The sequence below is a fragment of the Papio anubis genome, chromosome 6 (genome assembly GCF_008728515.1).
Source record: "Papio anubis isolate 15944 chromosome 6, Panubis1.0, whole genome shotgun sequence".
NCBI classification, from domain to species: domain Eukaryota; kingdom Metazoa; phylum Chordata; class Mammalia; order Primates; family Cercopithecidae; genus Papio; species Papio anubis.
Genome location: NC_044981.1, coordinates 100,711,249 through 100,732,015, shown reverse-complemented (window position 1 = coordinate 100,732,015; position 20,767 = coordinate 100,711,249). Strand labels below are relative to the sequence as shown.

The following is a 20,767-nucleotide window of genomic DNA, read 5'->3' as shown; positions in this document are numbered from 1 at the left end:
AACCAAACTATTTGATGATGTTGAGTGATTATAAAATTTTACTACTGTAGTAATCGCATATTCTTCTCTGACCAGAAGTTATAGGTCACCTGTTGGTTGGCATTTATCTTCATGCTTTTCTCCTTGTTACTTCCTGGACACACCTTTATTGTTCTCCTCTTTAATTGCACAAAGATCCTGTTGTGTTCAAAGATCCTCTTTCTTTGCTGCTTCACTTCTAATTTTCCCAGACATGAAGGGCTATGTACCTTGTACCTTACTGGTACAATGTGTCATTTTCTTCCTTTTGCTACCCCACATTTCAATGTGGTATGTAGCATTTTCTTGTTATGTTAGTTGGTCTTTACAGGTAAGTTTTACAATCCCTGTGTTAGAGATTAGGAGCTTGGGCGCAAAGGCTCAGTAATTTTCTTGAGGGCTGGGGTCTGGCAAGAAGCACAGCTACTCTAGTGCCTTCTGCTGTACATGTTGTCCCCTTATCATGACTTGCTGTATCTTTGTCATCTTTAAATATCCTTGCTTGCTTTTCTGTTTTTTTCCCCCGCAGTTGAATTGGGAATAAAGCTGTAGTGCTTCTCATCTGTTGGCTATGTTTAGCTTTTTCTGCTTTTTGATTAGGCTACATCAAGACCTTTTTTATAAATTCACCAACGAATTACAAGAGGAGCTAAAAGTAGGCTTTTTATTCAAAGATGTTGGCTAAAGAAAGACATCTGTGCTCTGGAAACGAAATTAGCTGCCTGTGTTAAGAGTGCCCCAGAGTTAGAAAATGTTAGTTATTTCCATGTTCTGGGAGACAAAAAAGTATAACTGGCCAATTCATGTTAGAGAACGTTATTACGTTAACTTGTAAAAACCAAAAGTCATTATTTACCATCAGCTTTCAGTGACACAAAATAATAATAATTAGTAATTGTGATAGATAAAAGAAAGCCAACATCTTCTTCCAGCTGTAATTTTGCTTCCCTCTTGTTAGGATCTCAGTAGCCTCTCAGACTGTGATGGGACCCTTAGAAATGAAGCTAAGCAATTCCTGCCATGTGCTTCTTACCAGTGTTCCTGAGAGCTCAATGACAATTGCTTAAGTGCCATAAAGCTTGTTTTACATTATGGTATTATCTCACCTTTTTCCCTCCCTTGCCCTGAAAGCTTGGTACATCATCATCATCATGAAAAAAAGAAGTTCAGCCTCAAAGAAGTCTCCAAAATCAGCAAATATGAGTTAATTACTTTCAGTTCGATATTTAACCGATACCCAACCTTTTTTTTTTTTTTTTTTTTGAGATGGAGTCTTGCTCTGTCGCCCAGGCTGGAGTGCAGTGGCGTGATCTCAGCTCACTGCAACCTCTGCCTCCCAGGTTCAAGCGATCTCCTGCCTCAGCCTCCCGAGTAACTGGGACTAGTTAGTGCCACGCCCAGCTAATTTGTTTTGTATTTTTGGTAGAGACGGGGTTTCGCCATATTAGCCGTGTTGGTCTTGAACTGCTGACCTTGTGATCCTCCCGCCTTGGCCTCCCAAAGTGCTGGGATTAGAGGCGTGAGCCACCGTGCCTGGCCGATACTTAACTTTTTAAAAAGTAAAGTTTAGTTTTTAGAACAGTTTTAAAAGCAAAATTGATAAGAAAATACAGAGACTTCTCATGTACCTCCTGCCCCCACATATTCGTAACCTCTCTTATTGTGAACATCCCCGACCAGAGTGGTACATTTGTGTTTCATTGGCAAATCTACATTGACACATCATTATCACCCAAGTTCATAGTTTACTCTAGGGTTTGATTTTGGTGTTGTACATTTTGTAGCTTTGAACAAATGTATAGCGACATGTATCCAGTGTTGTAGTATCATACAGAGTAGTTTCACTTGTCCTAAAAATCCTTTGTGTTCCAACGATTCATTCCTTTCTCTCCCCAATCTTTGGCAGTCACTGATCTTTTTACTGTCTTTATAGTTTTGTCTTTTCCAGAACATACTGTAGTTGGGATTAGACAGTATGTACCCTTTTCAGAAAGGCTTTTTTCACTTACTAATAATACATTTAGGTTCCCTACATGCCTTTTCACGGCTTGATGGCTCCTTTCTTTTTAGTGTTGAATAATCATTGTTTGAATGTGCCACAGTGTATCCATTCACCTACAGAAAGAATGCTCAGTTGCTTCCAAGTTTTGGCACTTATGAATAAAACTTCTATAAAAAGTCTGTATGCAGGTCTTTGTTTGGACACAAGTTTTCAACTCCTTTGGTAAAGGAGCATGATTGTGGGATCATGTTGTTAAGAGTCTGTTCAGTTTTATAAGAATCCTCCAAAACTTTTCCAGAGTGGCTAGACCGTTTTGCATTCCCGCCAGCAATGAATGAGAGTTCCTCTTGTTCCACACCCTGGACAGCGTTTGGTGCTACCGGGGTTCTGAAAACAGGTGTGTAGTTACATCTGATTTTTTTTTTTTTTTTTTTTTGAGATGGAGTCTCACTCTGTCACCCAGGCTGGAGTGCAGTGGTGTGATCTTGGCTCATGGCAACCTCTGTCTTCTGGGTTCAAGCAATTCTCCTATCTCAGACTCCCAAATAGCTGGGACTACAGGTGCATGCCACCACACCTGGCTAATTTTTGTATTTTTAGTAGAGACGGGATTTCACCATGTTGGTCAGGCTGGTCTCGAACTCCTGACCTCAGGTGATCCACCTGCCTTGGCCTCCCAAAGTGCTGGGATTACAAGTGTGAGCCACCACGCCTGGCCATATCTGATTGTTTTAATTTGCATTTCCCTAATGATATATAATGTGGAGCATCTTTCCATATGATTATTTGCCATCTGTGTATCTTTGGTCAGATGTTTGTCAAGGCCTTTGGCCTAGTTTTTAATCAGATTTTTGTTTTCTTATTGCTGAGTTCTTTGTAATATTTAGGAATTTTATAGTTTTATGTTTTACATTCAGGTCTGTGATCCATTTTGAGTTAATTTCTGTGAAGGGTGTAGGATCTTGTCTGGATTCATATTTTTGCCTGTGGATGTCTGGTTGTCCCAGCACCGTTTTTTAAAAAGGCTACTGGGCTCTCTCTTCTGTTCCATTGATCTATTTGTCTGTTGTTTTGCTAATACCATATTATCTTGATCACTGTAGCTTTATAATAAATCTTGAAGTTAGGTGCCAGTCCTCCAACTTTGTTCTCCTTCTGTATTGTGTTGGCTAGTCAGTATATTTTGCCTTTGCATATAAACTTTAGAATCAGTTTGTCAATCCACAAAATATGTTTCTGGGATTTTGGGATTTCATTAAATCCATAGACAAAAATGGTAAGAACTGATACCTTGACAGTATTGAGTCTTCCTAGCCATGAGCATGGACTAGCTCTTCATTTATTTAGTTCTTCTACTTCTTTCATCAGAATTTTGCAGTTTTCCTTAGATAGATCTTACACATATTTTGTTAGATTTATACCTAAATATTTCATTTTTGGAGGTGCTAATGTATTGTTTTTAATTTCAAAGTCTACTTGCTCATTGCTGGTATATAGGAAAGTAATTGATTTCTGTATGTTAACCTTGCATCCTGCAGCCAGCTACTTAACTTTTTAAATGTTTCTAGCATTCTGCAATATGGGTGGAATTGATTTTCTTAAAATTACCAAGTGCATTTCAATGTACATTTTTAACTCCTTCAGGCACAGAGACATCCACCAATCTCTACCAAAAGCTCTACTACCATGTCTTGGGAACCGATCAGTCAGAAGATATTTTGTGTGCTGAGTTTCCTGATGAACCTAAATGGATGGGTGGAGCTGAGGTATTGTACAGCTGTGAAATTTTACCCTCAAAGATTGTGTTTCGTGGATGTGTGTATAAATATGCTTATTATGTGGTGACTTTTATGGATGGTAGAAGTCCCATGAGTGAATATTCTTTTGTTAAAAATATTGGTATTCAGATTGACTCTTAATAATGGAGGTGATAAACCTTTTAACTGCAATCTCAACCTATTACTCTTAATATTAAAAGTAATACTTTGAGGGTAAAAAAGTAATTTTACTTATAGTAAAAACTATAAAAGTACCTAGTAAGGTAAAACATGAACCTTTCAAAACTCAGAATCCTGCTTCTCAGAGGTGAGTGTAGTAGCCTTCCACACATTTTCTTTGTACATACAAGTGAGAATATGGGGAAAAGACAGTGTGTGTGTCTTTCCCTGTTTTACACAACTGTGTATCATGCATATTGTTCATGCATATTGTTCACTTGTTTTTACATTAAAATAAGTATCTTTTAGACATTTCCTCATCAATATTCATGTATTTCTTGGGGGTCTTGACAGGAACCAACCTCTTGAAGTGTGATAGGTTTTTAAGTTACTGGCCTGGAATTTAGTCTGTATTTTGAGAATCAGCTGTGAAGAAACTCAGGGGTACTTAGAGTAAAATTTTGACTCTGGTTAGTCCATTCCTGTGTGCTAAGAAATATTTCTTGTTAGAGAAGCATTCTGAATGTTTTAATATGGGTGGGATGTATTCCATTTTTAGTGGGAATGAGGAATGTACTACAAACTTTTTAGCTCATCGAGACACCTCTTCTATTGAAAAACAGTTAGCACTTTGTCAGGAAAGGCACATTTTCCATTTTAACTTCTGTTCCTAGGTCTACTTCGTTGGGGGACGAAACAGGAATCTATGGTATATTATTCCATGGGAATTGATCTTCTGTATTCCAAATTGTCCTTTTATTTATTTGGATTTTCTAGACCAGGGGTCAATAAAAAACTGCCACTGGGTTGGATCTAGCCTGCTGCCTGTTTTTGTAAATGGAGTTTTTTTGCAGCACAACCACACCCATTTTTACCTGCTTTCAAATTATAACTGCAGAGTTGAGTGATTGCCACAGAAGTCCGTATGGCTCACGGAGCTGAAAATATGGACTGTCTAGACCTTTATAGAAAAAGTTTGCCAGATTTTAGTAGAACGTGTTAAAAATAAATTTGTAGAACACTTTGTTACCTTAAAATGTGTCCGTTTTTTATGCCTTTTCCTTCGCATCTAACTTCCCACTCTACCAGCCTTTCTTGTGCATTTACTATTGTCTTTTTTCTCACATATTTGTTTTTAATGGCTTTTCTGAGATCTATTTGGAGATTGTTTCTGCTAAGTTTTCTATCTACTACATCTTCTCCTCATACATAGGGCTTCTGCGTACCATAGATATAAAATAATATACATTTTTTACCTTCATCTGAGTGAAATACAATTAAGATAAATATGCTACCAAAATATTAGGTGATGTGTAATCTCATAAAATTGACCATTGTAACCATTTTTAAGTGTATAACTTACAAGTTGTACTTAAGTGAAGTGTACTTTAAGTGAACTTACAAGTTCAGTGGCATTAAGTTCATTGACATTGTTGTACAACTGTTATCATCGATCCTCAGAACTTTCTCATCTTGCAAAACGGAAACTCCACCTTGTGAACAATAACTCTCCATTTACCCCACCCCTCTCCACCCACCACTGCCATCACCTGGCAGCCACCATTCTATTTTCTGTCCCTTTGTATTTGACTGCTCTGGGTACCTCATATACATGTCATCTTACAGTATTTGTCTTTTTGTGACTGGCTTACTTCATTTGGCATAACATCTTCAAGCTTCAACCATCTTGTAGCGTGTGTTAGTTTCCCTCCTTTTTAACGCTGAACAATATTCCAATGTATGTGTGTACACCGTTTGTTTATCCATTCATCCTTGGGCTCTAGGGTTGCTTTCCACAGTATTGTTATGAGTAATGCTGCTGTGAGCAGCTAGTGTTTACAAATAGAGTGGAAATAGATCACATGCATTAAACATATGTATAGTCACTTCTGCTAGCTAGGCAAATAAAAAGAAAAGCAAATTTAAATAGGTTAGATGATTCTTCTACCATTCTTTCAATAGATGTACACTCTGCGTAACTCATCTGATATAATCTTTACTACAGTTTGAGAAGGAAGGAATACATAAAGAAAATCAAATACCTACTAGGGTAATTATCTTGCAAGTCCATGCTGGAACTGCCTGCTGGGTCTGTTAGGGCCACAGCCTATATCTTCTTAACCACTATGTACACTGTTTCCCTGATCAAGAGGAAAGGGCACACAAAAATTGAGTAATAACTGTATTTATTTTTAATTTTTTTTTTTTTTTTTGAGATGGAGTCTTGCTCTGTCACCCAGGCTAGAGTGCGGTGGCTGAATCTCAGCTCACTCCAACCTCCGCCTCCCGGGTTCAAGCAATTTTCCTGCCTCACCCTCGCGAGTAGCTGGGATTACACAGGTGTGGACCACCACGCCAGGATAATGTTTATATTTTTAGTGGAGACAGGGTTTCACCATGTTGGCCAGGCTGGTCTCAAACTCCTGATTTCAGGTGATCCGCCGGCCTCAGCCTCCCAAAGTCCTGGATTATAGGCGTGAGCCACCATGCCCAGCCTAAGAGTAATAGCAATAAATAAAGGGATGCAACTCTACTTTACAGAAGTAATAAATGAAGTTGTTAAAAAAAAAAAAAAAAAAAAGCTAAAGGAACAATATAAAGTGAGTCCTTTATATTTGATCTTTATTGGATCAGGGCCCTATTTAGTGAATTATGTAGAGGAAGTCTGTAAGAAAACTTAGTGGGCTTCGTAAACAAAAGTGGGCGTAGACTTCCCTCAAGCAGTGTTCCAGAACTTGGGTGGTCTTGTTGTGACTGGTGTCATCCCACCAGTTACCAAGGCTGGTCAGGCAGGTCTGGCTGTCTAGGTGAGTGCTGCTTCCTTCCTCCTTTCCCAGCCCAGCTGTGTGTGATCTCCTTCTGAGCGAAAGGACCATCTGGCTACATGGAGGAGTACTCTTGTCACTTAAACATGAACTCTAGAGTTCTGCTGGTGTGACACCTCAGAAGCCTCAGGTCCAACCTGAGTTGATGGTCCAGTTCCAAGTCTTCACTCAGAAAAATCTAGATCATGAAAAAAATCTTGAGGTGCAAATTTCTTATGTCCTTCAAGAAGTGTGATAAAGCCAGGGGAGTCCAAGAAGCGGGTGTACTGCAGAATTAGCTGGACCAGAAGCACCCATGACTGGTGGACACATTAGCACTCAGGCTATTCACTGGAAATGAAGCAGTTTCTTAACAGCCTTTATTTAGTGATTTGCATCTTAAAGAAAAGCAATAAACGGAATCTCACTCTGTCACCCAGGCCGGAGTGCAGTGGCATGATTTCGGCTCACTACAACCTCTGCTTCCCAAGTTCAAGCAATTCTCTCTCCTCAGCCTCCCGAGTAGCTGGGATTACAGGCTTGTGCCACCATTCCTGGCTAAGTTTTGTATTTTTAGTAGAGACAGGATTTTACCATGTTGGCCAGGGTGGTCTCAAACTCCTGACCTCAAGTGATCCGCCCATCTTGGTCTCCCAAAGTGCTGGAATTACAGGCATGAGCCACCATGCTCAGCTGTAGTCCTCTTTATAACCATGTACCAAAGGCATGTGCTGCAATTGTTGCTTTTATTATAAAAGTACTTGCTTTTAGTACAGTCATAGAACCTAGTATTTAGATAATGCATTTTACAGTGTCTATGATGAGAGAGCCAGTGTTAGAGTGAGAGGAGTGTACTGGAACAGAAATTTTTATTCTAGTTCTGTCTGTGGCCTTGGGCAAATTAATCTGTTCAAGGTCATTTCCTTTGTTTCCTCCAGGGCTTTTTCAGCTCTGAAACTGGACAGAGGATTTATCACAGCATCTCTTAGCCTCCTGGGAGAGAACTTAGCTGCTGGGTGTGAGAGAAGCAGGACACAGGGCAGGATGCAGGCTTTGTGGGTGTGGGTGGAGGAACCCTGTGGGCAGAGACTGGATGTGCTTATGGACGTGTGCGGATTTCTCTGGCTTGCTGCCGTCCACCTCCCCTTCGACTGCCGCAGTCCAAGTTCACTGAGAACTTCTCTTTATATCCTAGATGCTATCTCCTCGTGACTCATCTTCCTTCTTCACAGATACCTCCTCTGCCTTCCTGCATGGACAGGTCTGTCTTGCCTTGATCAGGCAGATCTCAGGAAGTTCCAATCAGGAAGCAGCTTTAGTTTCCCCACTGTTGCCCTCCGTCACGCTGTGACAGCATGTCTTCCCGGGATGACTGCCTTCAACCCGGCAGAACTCCTTGCTTCCTGGACACTTATGGGTATTGGACCTGCTATTAAAGGTTCATTGCAGTCCAAAACAAAATATTGCTCTCTCCAATTTACATGCTTTCACCTTCTACCCAGCTCAAGTTTGCCAAGCCCCTCTCCTTGCATATTCATCCTGTTAGTTTTCCCAGTAGCCACGCAGGGAGGAGGAGTAAGACAAGAGAAATGGGAGTTTTGCTTATTGGGAATTGTTTGTTGGTCATTGTTTGTCGGCCTCTCTTGGCTGCTTGCAGTGAGGATGTGTGTCCAGATTCCAGCTCTCCTTATGCCATCCTTTTTTAGAGAGAGCCCCTCGATTTTAGGAACCTCTGTACTTTGCTGTTCCCTGATGTGGGTTATAAACTCTCTGGCTGCCCTTTTGCACCACCTGCCTGCCCTCAAAGCTTTTGATCCTAGAAGCATTCCCTCGAGATTCAGACTTCTCTGCCTTTCCTTCCTCCACCCTTTTTCATCAGGGACCTTTCAAGATGGCTCGAGGCCAGCTGTCTTCCTAGTAGCTTCCTGGGTACCTCTTGCTCCAGGGGAAGGCATATCCCTGGGTTACTCTGTTCTGGAAGCACAAGCTGTGTTCACTGCCCTCCTCTTACAGCCAAGGACCTCGGGAAGCCTCCTACACTCAGTCCCTCCTGCACATGTCCAAAATGCTGGGCTCAGGAACAAGAGCTCCCTTGTGCCCCTGGGGTGTAACATGAAACAGCTGGCATTGGGCTTTGATGGACAGAGATGCCAGTTATTTAATATAGACTGTGAGGCTTTACTTGAAGGACAGTTTCATGGCAGGGTAGAAATTTTCAGGTTCTGTTGGACAAGGAAAAAAAAAAAACCCACAAAGCTCTGTTTTAAAGTGAATTGTTAGCATTTGGGGAGAAAAAAATCCTAAAGAAATCAAACATTTTGTGGCAGTGTTCCCAGCAGAGGGTGCTCTAGAATGAAGATTGTGAAAATGCATCATCCCTTTAGAAAGGATTAAGGAGAAAATGCCCAGCTTCTTTGTGATTATCTCGCTAAATCCTATATTGAGAACCTAATTCTGTTATACCTAATTCTTGAAAAGTTTTTTTTTTTTCAAAAGTAATCCTGAATCTTAATATCTGTCACATATCTCCATAAGCCATTTTGATATGTTCACCTGTGATCCCTAGTAATTAAAACATATATATTACACATATATTAACATATAAAGTGTGTTGTCTGATGCTTGACTTATAGTAGGTATGCAGTGAATGTTAATTTCCTTACTCTTCCTACGTCCCCTGCGGAAGTTCATGCACGTGAAGATCAGCAGGGTCTCACCTTCCAGAACAGACATAGAAAACTCCACTGGTGTTCCTGGTGGGGGATCTCGGCCTCCTCTGCCCCTTGCTGGTTGGCTGTTTTTGACTTGGACCAGTAACTGCTCAGCAGCCCTCCTCCCAGTTGGCACAGTGCATATTTATTCCCGAAGTACTTAGCGCTTGCCTTGTGTCCACCACTGCTTCCTTTCCTTTGCACTGCCTTACATGATAATATTTACTGTGCTGATTAGCACACAGGAAAATCTCAGCAGCATGGTTGAGAAGGCAGAAAAGTCAGAAAGCCAAGCTAGAGACCTGGATGTGAGTAAAGCAAGAAGGCTGTGCTACCGTTTATACATAAAACAATCCTGCAGGAGAGTGTCATTTTTAGTAGACATGTTGGATTTGTTGATATGTCACTTTTCTTACAGAACACTTGTTTTGCTCAGCAAGGGAGAAAATAAGACAAACCGTAGATACTTTTTTTTTGCGACATGGAGTCTCACTGTGTTGCCCAGGCTGGAGTGCAGTGTTGTGATCTTGGCACCCTGCAACCTCCACCAACTGGGTTCAAGTGATTCTCGTGCCTCAGCCTCCCGAGTAGTTGGGATTACAGGCATGCGCCACCACGCCCAGCTAATTTTTGTATTTTTAGTAGAGACGGGATTTCCCCATGTAGGCCAGACTGGTCTTGAACTCCTCACCTCAAATGATTCGCCCGTCTCAGCCTCCCAAAGTACTAGGATTACAGGCGTGAGCCACCACACCTGACCCAAACAGTAGATTGTTGAATAACCAAATCTATCAGCCAAACAACTTAGAAACAGTAGTGCCTATATCATGTCAAAATATCATTATTTATTTTGTATGTGTTTTGTTTTCTTAGAATTTTCTGTTTTATCTGTTTCTGGCATACCAAGCAACACATCATATAGTATTTAGATTGATTTCTTTTTGTCTTCTATTGTTGTAGAACCACACTGTACTGGGAAAACTGGGTAACTTTATTTGTTAAAATTATTAATGCATACTCACCTGTGCTTATGCCTCCCCTGTATGTCTGTTACTGGCATTGCCTCTTATTTTTATTACAAATCCATAAATGAGTTTCATATATGAAAAGTCATCATTGTAGGTGGTTAGTTTTAAAAGTTTTCCTAAGTGTTAGAAAAATAATGTTAAAGGGATGTTGCTATGATTCACAACTACTGTGAAAGGAATTCAAAAGATTTATATAAAATAAATTTGATAAAGTCTCCTGCTCTGAGAATAGCATGATTAACTCTCAAAGCTATTAAGATCCATTTTCACTCCTTTTGTTCATTTCCAGGACAATTTCAAGTGTCACTGCTTTTTAGAATACTTTTTTTACATGCAACTAATTCTTTTATTATGACATATAAAAGAAAATACCTTCCTCAGTTTGAAAGTGCATGTAGATTCAAATAATGGAAAAACTTTCTTCGCCTTTTCTTTGTTAGGTTCCAAGGGGAAAAAATTAAATATACTAAAGAAATTTCATGGCCATGAAAATTTCCTTATTAATACAACACCACACAACTGGAGTGTAGTTGCTCTTGCATAAAATGACTTTTGAGTTTTTCTTTGAAAATATGTTTGATGTAAGTCCACATGTTCTATATATATATAAATATTAGGTTTTGTGTTCTGTTGTTTTTAAGGACAAATTACTTCATACATAGTTAAATTGTTGGGAATTTAAAACAAATGCTTTTCTGTTAATTGTCTCAATATGAAGAAAGGCTTGTTTATTTTGGTCATTTGGAAAGCTCAGGTATTCTTTGCGTTGTATGGTGTTGAGACTGAAAATAGCCAGATTCATTTTAATATTAATAACAGAGGTTTATTGTTTAAAATATATACCCATTTTCCAGAGAAACTGCCATATTGAGATATTAGTATCTATTTCATACTTATCCTGAAGACTTATATATATATGGTGTGTACATATGTGTATATATGTATGTGTGTGTGTGCAAAGCCTTCAGATGACCCAGTGGTAGAGCCGATGACCTTGTGAAATGGAATAGCTTGATCAAGACTCTGGTCTGAGTGAATCACATCACACCTAGGTAAGGTACTAACTGAAGACATTTTGTAAAAACATTTATTTGGGACTAGATTCCCTTAAAAATACTCTGGTTGCTACTTATCTTTCTAAATTCTGTGATTTTTGTAGGAGTTATTTTCCTGAATATGCTAAGTTGTCCAAATTATGCGTTTATCAGACAAGTACATGTGAACCTAATGGAGTAAAGTATAAAATACATACTCTAACAATTTGAACTATGTCTAGTGAGAGTTTTCTTTGACTTCCTTGGTGTAGCCTAGTACCACAGTATACACAAGTAGAATTGTTAATGAATTAATGTGCCTTCTTTAATGAAACTGTAAAATGCAATACCCCCACACTTTATGTCCTACCTTTTGATAAATGTAAATTAGTATGATAGCTATTATTGGGTTCCCTCTTCAAAAGTAGAAGCCAAAACTTACAGTTTTCCTCAGGCTAGCATAAAATATGCCAGGGTAAGAAACCACCAAGATGAAAGGGGAACACTTCTTTCCCCATTCTTCTGACCTTCCTGCCGAGAAATTTCACTGAATCTTGGTTTCTCAATGACTAGACATGAGAGAGGTTGGGAGTTCACAGATTAACTGACTCACAGCACTAAGCCACATTCTTAAGTGTGTACTTATTCAGCTGTAAAGTTGAGATCTCGGTTCTCCATCTGTTGACTCTTGTTCTGTTTCTAGTTGATTCAGACTTCAGGCAGGGAGAACTGAACTGTTTGTTGAGCCTGGCAAGGACACCGAGTGGAAGAAGAGTAGCTGTGGGCTGTGTTGTACACACTGCATATTTACAGGATATTAGCGATGCCTTACATGTTGTCTCAGATCAGCTTCCCTGGGAAGCAGACTCTGAGATAGAAATTTGTGTCCTGGAAGTTTGCTGGGAGAGCTTTCAAAATCTCTGCCTGTGTGACGAACGAAGGCAGCAGAGGGAGGACTTGAACTGTGATGCAATCATCACAGAGGAGTCAGGCAATCCTGCAGGAACCCTCAAGCTCGGTGAGCCCTTCAGCATTGTCCTAACAGGAGGGAGAGGGGTCCAGGCCTTTATAAACCTACATTAACCGGTTGTCATATGTGGATGAACCCAAAAGAATGTATGATCTTGGAAGAGGTGCATCTTCAACTTGAGGATGAGGCCTGGAGAGATTCTTATCTGAGAGCTGTCTGCTCCCAACACCCATCAGCTGGGAAATGAGGGCTTCAGCCCTAGAGGGCAGCCCAGCACAGCACCCACTACGCATGCTGATGTCTGTCAGTGAGATACACACTTGAGAACGAATGTATGTACTTGAGTATATGTTAGACATAGCTCTCTGTACCAGATAACATAAACCAGGGTAGCCTTTGAATTTTAAGCATGGACAATTTCAAGAAACTAGGGGAATTCTACTTCTTTAATAATCACTTAGGGGTCATCACTTCCTCAAAGCCTTCTCAGAATTCATTTTTTTCCGTCCAGCTCACCACCCTGTAGATGCCCTGTCACCCATTCCCATCATACATTGTACTTCTTGCTGTTAATGTTCTACAACATGGCTCTTTCTGTGTGTGTCTGTATCCTTCAGCGTATCTGTCTCTCCCACCTGAGCATGAGTTCTTGAAGGTTCTAGCCTATTGATCTGTGTGTGCCTGAGCCTGGTTCAGCAGCCAGCACTTGGTAGACCCTTGATAAATGGTGGTGGAATACACACCCCAGCTGTGGCTGCCCTGAATAGTGAACTGCAGTGGTTAATGGCACGTGTTAAATTGTGTCTTTGGTATGGAAGATGAGAAGTTGGCTGGGGATGGGAAGTTGACCGAGATTTTCCTATTAAGATCAGCCACTTCTGGTGATAGTAGCTGTGTCCAACCTCATCCACCCTGGGCACAGGAATACACTTTTATGAAAAGGCTTTTGCCCTTGAGGCTGTGGTAGTTGGCTCTTTTGGAGAACTGGGCTGGACCACCCAGAAGATCCATTTTACAATGATGAGTGGCATATCCAAGTACCCTTAACCAAAGCAAGCTGAGTGACTTTCCCCTTTCATTGAGGACCTTGATTCTACTCTGGTGGAAAGAGAAGTTAAATTTGAGGAAACTTTGCCAAGAAACAGTAGCCAAGGCAAAGGGGAAGAGTGAATTACTCCCTGAAGCGTGGAGATGAGTGCTCCTCCCACCTTCCGGAGACATGCCTTTCTGCCAGCCACCAGAGAAGGAGCGTGGGGTTGTGGCTTTTGGCTTTGTTTTTTTTATAACCTCCCAGGTTTCTGTCTGCTTATGGAAAATGAAAGGTGTAGTACCAGTGAATGACCAGATGTTATTTAGCCCATCTGTAGAATACCATGCTCTCTCTACATCTAGAGTTTTTCCTCTTTCCAAATACATTTATCAATGCAAATGTTAGTACTTTCTTCTCTTTTAACATTTTCTAATTATATTGAACCAGTACTCTAAATATAATTCAACAGATGACTTTGCAGAAGTAGACTGTCAAAGTAACCTACATATTAAAAATTGACTAATAAAAATGGTAAAGAGTTTTAGCCTTGATGTTTATTGTTATTGTTAGGAATGCAAGTAATAGATTTAATATCGGTAATGTAAATGTTTCATTTGTAGTAATTCTTTTAATTTTGTTTTTGTTAATGTTTTATTTACATAAATGGTAGATTTTTATGAAGGTAAGTCATTTTTACTTAAGGAAAATTTGCTTAAAATAATATAGATTTAAAATAGAAGGAAGCCATGAAAGCACAAATTTAGGAATTTGTAAATTTAGGAATTATTTCATAATTGGTCAGGCTAATATTATTACAGTTTTTGCAAAAGAAAAAATCAGTGTTTGCAAATCAGATTAATTGCTTCTGGAGAGCACAATTATTCTAGCTGGGGTATCATATCGCTTAAAGAAAAAAAAAGAAAACCAGTATTGTTGAACCAGAATTCAAACTGTTCCACGAAGGCCTGATGGGCTCTTGGCTTGCCTTCTTTTCAACTTTTCTTATTTTAAATCTGACTTTTAGGAAAATAACTTTATTCTGTTGATAGTCACATGCCCTCCACATCAACAGGATTTATGTCTTCCCCTCCCAATGATTTCCAAAATTCATCTTTTAAATTGCCTTGAAATAATCTGAGTGTGGGGCTGTCATTAAGTGTGTGTTGTTTAAATTTAAGTGGAAGAAGGTATATTTTTAGTCTGTACATTTTGGGGCAACAGTGACTTACAAATGATTTTGAGGCTTGAGACTTTGAGCATTTGAAAATTCAACGTTGTTTTCAGTTTAGCAAATTTTAGTGGCTGTGGAACAACTCCAGATTGTGATGAAGAGAATTATAATGAAGAGGACTGACTTAATTGGCATTATAACAGCAATGTACCTTGGGACTTCCTGCTTTAGATTAAGCATAAACTGCTACAGCTATTTAGCACAGCCAGAAATGCTGAGAAAAACTCATTAGATGTGCTTGAGACAGCTGTCATTGAAGGTTTGGTATGGTTCTTGCAGTGAATTTTACTGCTCTATCTTTCTGATGACTGAAGCACTACAACTGAATTAGCCATCATTTATGATTGATGTAAAGTGACTTTAAACACTATTCTGTAGTCTGTCTGTATTTAAAGAACAAGAGAACAAAAGTTTGAAGTAGTATTAATGATGCTACTTTCAATTATATTAATAAGATTGTAATTGTGAAGTTGTGGATAATCTTAATATAGGATGGCTTAAAAATAAGGTGGAACCAAAATTCTGAACAGTTAGCCATGTATATTAAAAGCTTAAGGATAATAGAATGTGTAATTCCCAAATCAAAGAAGGAAAAATATAATACAAAGAGGAAAGACACTGGGGAAAGCAAGATAAATAAAAGGTTCAAAATTTAAAATGTGGAAGCCAGTACCTCAGCAATAAAAATTAATGGATATGGAATACAGATTTTTAGATTGGATTTTAAAGACTAGATGTGTTCAAATTGTATTCATTTGCAAGAGACTTGTTTAAGACATAATGATAGATTTTTGCTTCTGGACATGGTGGTATAACTGGTACTGGACTAGTCCTCTTGTACACAGCTAGGAAACTATGCAAAATAGACAAAGCAACTGTTTTCAGATATTGATCAATAGGCCACCCCAGACTGATCCAGGAAAGAGGTAAGTCCTACAGTTGCCCCGGCTTTCTGCCTGGAGGTATTTTTTGGCCTCTGGCACAAGGAGGAGGAGCTCAGAATATTGTAGTCTCACTGAGCTAAGGATCCAAAGATTGGAAATCAGAGACTGAAGACACTGGAATTTGCAGGGCAGAGTAACAAAAGGAGGAAACTGCCCACTAAGAGTTTCAGATATCTGCCTTGGAATCCCCTCATGTTTTCGGCTGTTAAGCAGCGTGTACACTGACTAAGACTTTATGATTCAAGCTAAGAACTACTAGGGGGCTGTAAGCTGACAACTCCCAAAGGTTTAAAACAGCTGGGAGACATTCACATTCTGACAAGTCAGAGGGGAAAGACTTTGTGAACACCCAGGGTATTCAGTTAGACCTCAGAGAGGCCATGCCTTAGCAGTAGGGCTATATACCTTACCCAACAAACCTTTGAAAACAAGTCTAGAATGGATCAAGCTGATCTGGCAACAAATTAACTGCCACAAAATGTTTTACAGACAGACCAGAAAATAAATCCAGACAACATTCAAAAGTCCAGAATCCAGTTAAAAAAATAAATAAATAAAGTTATTAAAAAGAAGCAAAAAAAAAACATGTGACTTATAGCCAAGAGGAAAAACAGTCAATAGAAACAGATCCAGAAATAACAGAGTAGAATTAACATATAAGGACTTATAAAAAGCTATCGTAAAAAAATACTTTTTAGAAATCTTTACTGTTACTGTAAGGAACAAAGAAATAGAAAATATAAAAATGAACCACATACTCTTCTACAAGTAAAAAATGAAACTCTGAAATGAAAAAGTATCTGTTTATAGCAGTTTAGATGCTATAAAAGAAAATGCAAAAGTTGAAGACAGGACAATCGAAACTAAACCACAAAGAGAAACTAAAACAAAAATGAACACAGTTTCATTGACCTGTGGAATACTACCAAGTTATGTAACAGTATATATTTGAAGTTCTAAAATAGGGGTGAGGAGACAAAAAATATATACATGAGGAACAAATGGCCAAAAATGTTACAAATTTGATAAAATACAGAAATCCACAGATTCAAGAAGCTCAGTTAATCTCAAGCAGGTTACTACATCAAAGCCCATTACAGAATAATCAATATTCAGAACGCCGAAGATAACAAAATACTAAAAGCAGCCAGAGGAGAAAACATACATTACATATAGGGAAAGAAAGATAAGAAATGACACCGACTTTCCAGTGGAAACAGTGCAAGTCAGAAAACAGTGGAAAGATGCCTTCTTAATGGGGTTTACCTTGATTGCCATATTTAAAACTATAGCCTCAGCTGGGCGCAGTGGCTCACGCCTATAATCCTAGCACTTTGGGAGGCCAAGGTGGGTGGATCACCTGAGGTCAGAAGTTCAAGACCAGACTGACCAACTTCGTGAAACTCCACCTCTACTAAAAATACAAAAATTAGCTGGGCGTGGTGGTGGTCGTCTGTAATCCCAGCTACTCAGGAGGCTGAGGCAGGAGAATCACTGGAACCCAGGAGGCAGAGATTGCAGGTTGGAGTGCCACTGCACTCCAGCCTGGGCAATGAGAGTGAAACTCCGTCGCAAAAAAAAAAAATACTACAACCCACCCACCATATCCTGTCTCCCTTACTCAGACCTGTTCATGTTTTCCATGGCATTTATCATAATATACTACATAATTCTATATTTATGTGTTCCTCTCTCTTAATAGATGTAACTTTTTTTCCTGATTTGTTTATCGATGTATCTTTAACACCTAGAAAAATGTCTTGCACAAAATAGCTGCTTAGCAAATGTTTATTGAAGGAGCAAATGAAAGAATAAGAGCTATTAGTCAGGGTTTACCAGAGAAAAAGAGCTAACAGGATGTGTGTGTATGTGTATATATACATAGAGAGGATTTGTTTAAGGAATTGGCTCATGTGATTGTGGAGTCTTGGCAAGTCCTAACCCTGCAGGGTAAGCCCACAGACTGGAGACTCAAGGAAGAGTTATAGTTGAGTCCAAAGGCTGTTGGCTGGCTGAATCCCTCCTGTTCAGCAGAGGTCAGTGTTCTGTCAAGGCCATGAACTGATTGGATGAGTCCCACCCACATTATGGAAGGTGATCTGCTTTACTCTAAATCTGCTCACTTAAATGTAATCTTATCTTAAAAAAAAAACAACAAAAAACAAACAAACAAAAAAAAACTTCACAGAAACATCTAAACTAACATCCAAATATCTTGGCACTGTGGCCTAATCAGGTTGACATATAACATTAACTCTTATAATAAGGATATGGAAAAACAGGAACTCTCATACAGTACTGCTAAGTAAGATTGTAAGTTGGTACCACCACTTTGGAGAATAATTTGGCAACATCTCATAAAGTTGAATATGTGCATGTCCTACCACTGAGCAATTTTACTTCTAGTTACATATACTGGGAAGCATTTTAGGTCACAAATATGTTCCAGAAATTTTCTAAACAATTATTTGTAATAGTAAGAAAACAAATAATATAGATGTTTATGGATAGGATGATGGATCAACTAATGATGGTATATTTCTAGATTGTAATACTGTACAGCAGTTAAAATGAATGAACTAGATTTGCACATACCAACATGGACTAATGATAAAACTTACATTGAATGAAAAAAATTAGTTGCAAAAGAATATGTGTAGTTTGATACCACGTATCAATTTTGTCAACTCAAACAATAATATATTGTTTGTATTAGATTATTAGGATTCTTTTTGCTGTTTATACTAACAAGGAAAGTCTCTGAGCATAGGCCTTTCATTTCTGAGATCTTGTGGTAGAAGGGACTAAAAATATGCATAAGCAGTTATTCAGTAGAAACTTGTCAGTGTGACCAGTGTGGACCATAGTGAATTTCTTGCATCTATACCCATTTTGCTAATTCTTTTCTTTTCTTTTCTTTTCTTTCTTTCTTTCTTTTTTTTTTTTGGAGATGAAATCTCACTCTGTCACCCAGGCTGGAGTGCAGTGGCACTGTGTCAGCTCACTGCAACCTCTGTCTCCTGGGTTCAAACAATTCTTCTGCCTCAGTCTCCCAAGTAGCTGGGATTACAGGCGCCCACCACCACACGTGGCTAATTTTTATATTTTTAGTAGAGACAGGGTTTCACCACGTTGGCCAGGCTGATCTTGAACTCCTGACCTCAGGTGATCCACCCCCACTCGGCCTCCCAAAGTGCTGGGATTACAAGCGTGAACCACCGCATCTGGCCCCATTTTGCTAATTCTTACTGAGAACAACGAACTTTAAATTATGCAACCCATGAGAAAACTTTAAAGTCAAGGATATTATATTCAAAATGATGGATTTTACATATTTTCAGTTTAAAGAATAGACTAGAAATTAAAATAAAAATTACATTGAAGTTACGACTTTCAGTTACCTCTGCTGATATTTTCAACTAAAATAATTCACTGTGTTTTGTTAAACTATGATTATGGGTGAAATAAGATAAAATTGATGTTCATTTTTTTATTCAGATAACTTATCAGATCGTGAGTTTGGGGCAGAGACACTGCCTTTGGAAATTAACCTTAACTTTTTAACTTAATATTCAATAATGTTCTCACACAAATATATTCTAATTAGCCCCCTGCACTTTTTTTTTTTTCTTTTTTAGTTATCTGATGATGGCCGCTATGTCTTGTTATCAATAAGGGAGGGATGTGATCCAGTAAACCGACTGTGGTACTGTGACCTACAGCAGGAATCCAATGGCATCACTGGTGAGTTATTTTATCAGACACAGATAATTATTCCCAGAAACTTCATTTAAAAAGTATTATTTTGGTCTATTAATTGATTTCCCAAGACCTTCCATTCTACCACATCTTGTCAGTTCATCTGATTTTTTTTCTTCTAGTACTATTCCCTAAAATGAGGGAAAATGGAATGAAACTGTTGCCTTTAGCATTTTCTCTGTAGATTGAGATTAGCTGTACTTTCTGCACGTAGTGTGAAAATATCCCGTGAGTATTGCACATGAAGAGCGTGAAGGAGAACCTGACCCTTTTGGTCTGTAACTATTTAGATTTAATGGTGCAGCCGGGCATAGTGGCATCATACTTGCAATCCTAGGGACTCAGGAGGCTGAGGCAGGAAGTCAGCTTGGGGTCAGGAGTTGGAGACCAGCGTGGGCAACATAGCCAGACCCTGTCTTTAAAATAAAAAAGGCATAATGTTGCAAACTGTCACAGGCAAGGGTTATTAGACCAATGGGAATTGGCTAGATTAACATAGTCAGTAGAGTGGCCCTCAGTACTTAGGAGAAGAACAGCCTGTGTTTGCTTGCCAAAGCCTTACGTATCATGATAAGCATAGAACCAGCCAGTTACAGATTCTGGAGATGGCTCATTTTAAATGTTGTTCTCTTCCATCATCTCTATCATACCAGCACTATCATCAAGCACAAAAACTTTTAGCTGCACAATTTACTATGCTGAAAATTCCCAGACCCAGAAATCCTATCAGACATACTGGCATCCCGATAAGGACAGACGCTAAGCTAATTACATTATCTTCTAGATAATGCAAAATAAATAATATTTTAGAGAGGGTTGACCTAGATTTTCAAAATACTAAGTACATTTCTGTAATAATGTATTTACCTCATTATTAGTTTCTAATCTATGTTACATTGTGATATGAAAATATTTGTCTGATTGAGCATTGCATCATTTTTAAACTTCTCTGAGCAAGATCTGCATTCTAATGTTAGATACTACAGAGCACCATTCACACATATAGCAGGGTAAAGTCAGCAACTTTTTTCCTAGAGTTAAATATATATCCGTTTAATAAAACTGAGTATTTTTTTCTATTAAGAAAAAGAGATACTTCCATCTTGGTGTCAAGAAGTCAGCATCGGCCACATCAGTGTTTGCATTCTCTGTCAGGCCAAACCACCATCCAGGAATTGTTTGCTTGAGTTGCAAGCATAGGTCTTCATAGAACTGAGCAAACCTTTTAAGATTGAGCCTGAACGAATGAGTGACATGAGACATTATGGTGCTGTTATCCTGCACAGAGAAGAAAATTCT

The 20,767-nt window shown here is 38.9% G+C and overlaps 1 protein-coding gene across 2 annotated transcripts in view; it reads left to right on the top strand.

Moving 5' to 3' along the window:
- PREP (prolyl endopeptidase) overlaps window positions 1-20,767 on the top strand; it is a 134,005-nt gene that overhangs the window by 31,152 nt on the left and 82,086 nt on the right. For both annotated transcript variants that reach the window (XM_003897963.4, XM_021937646.2), the window contains exons 6-7: window positions 3,665-3,786; window positions 19,348-19,453. In XM_003897963.4, coding sequence (XP_003898012.4) covers window positions 3,665-3,786; window positions 19,348-19,453 — 228 coding nt within the window. The remainder of the gene's footprint in view (window positions 1-3,664; window positions 3,787-19,347; window positions 19,454-20,767) is intronic.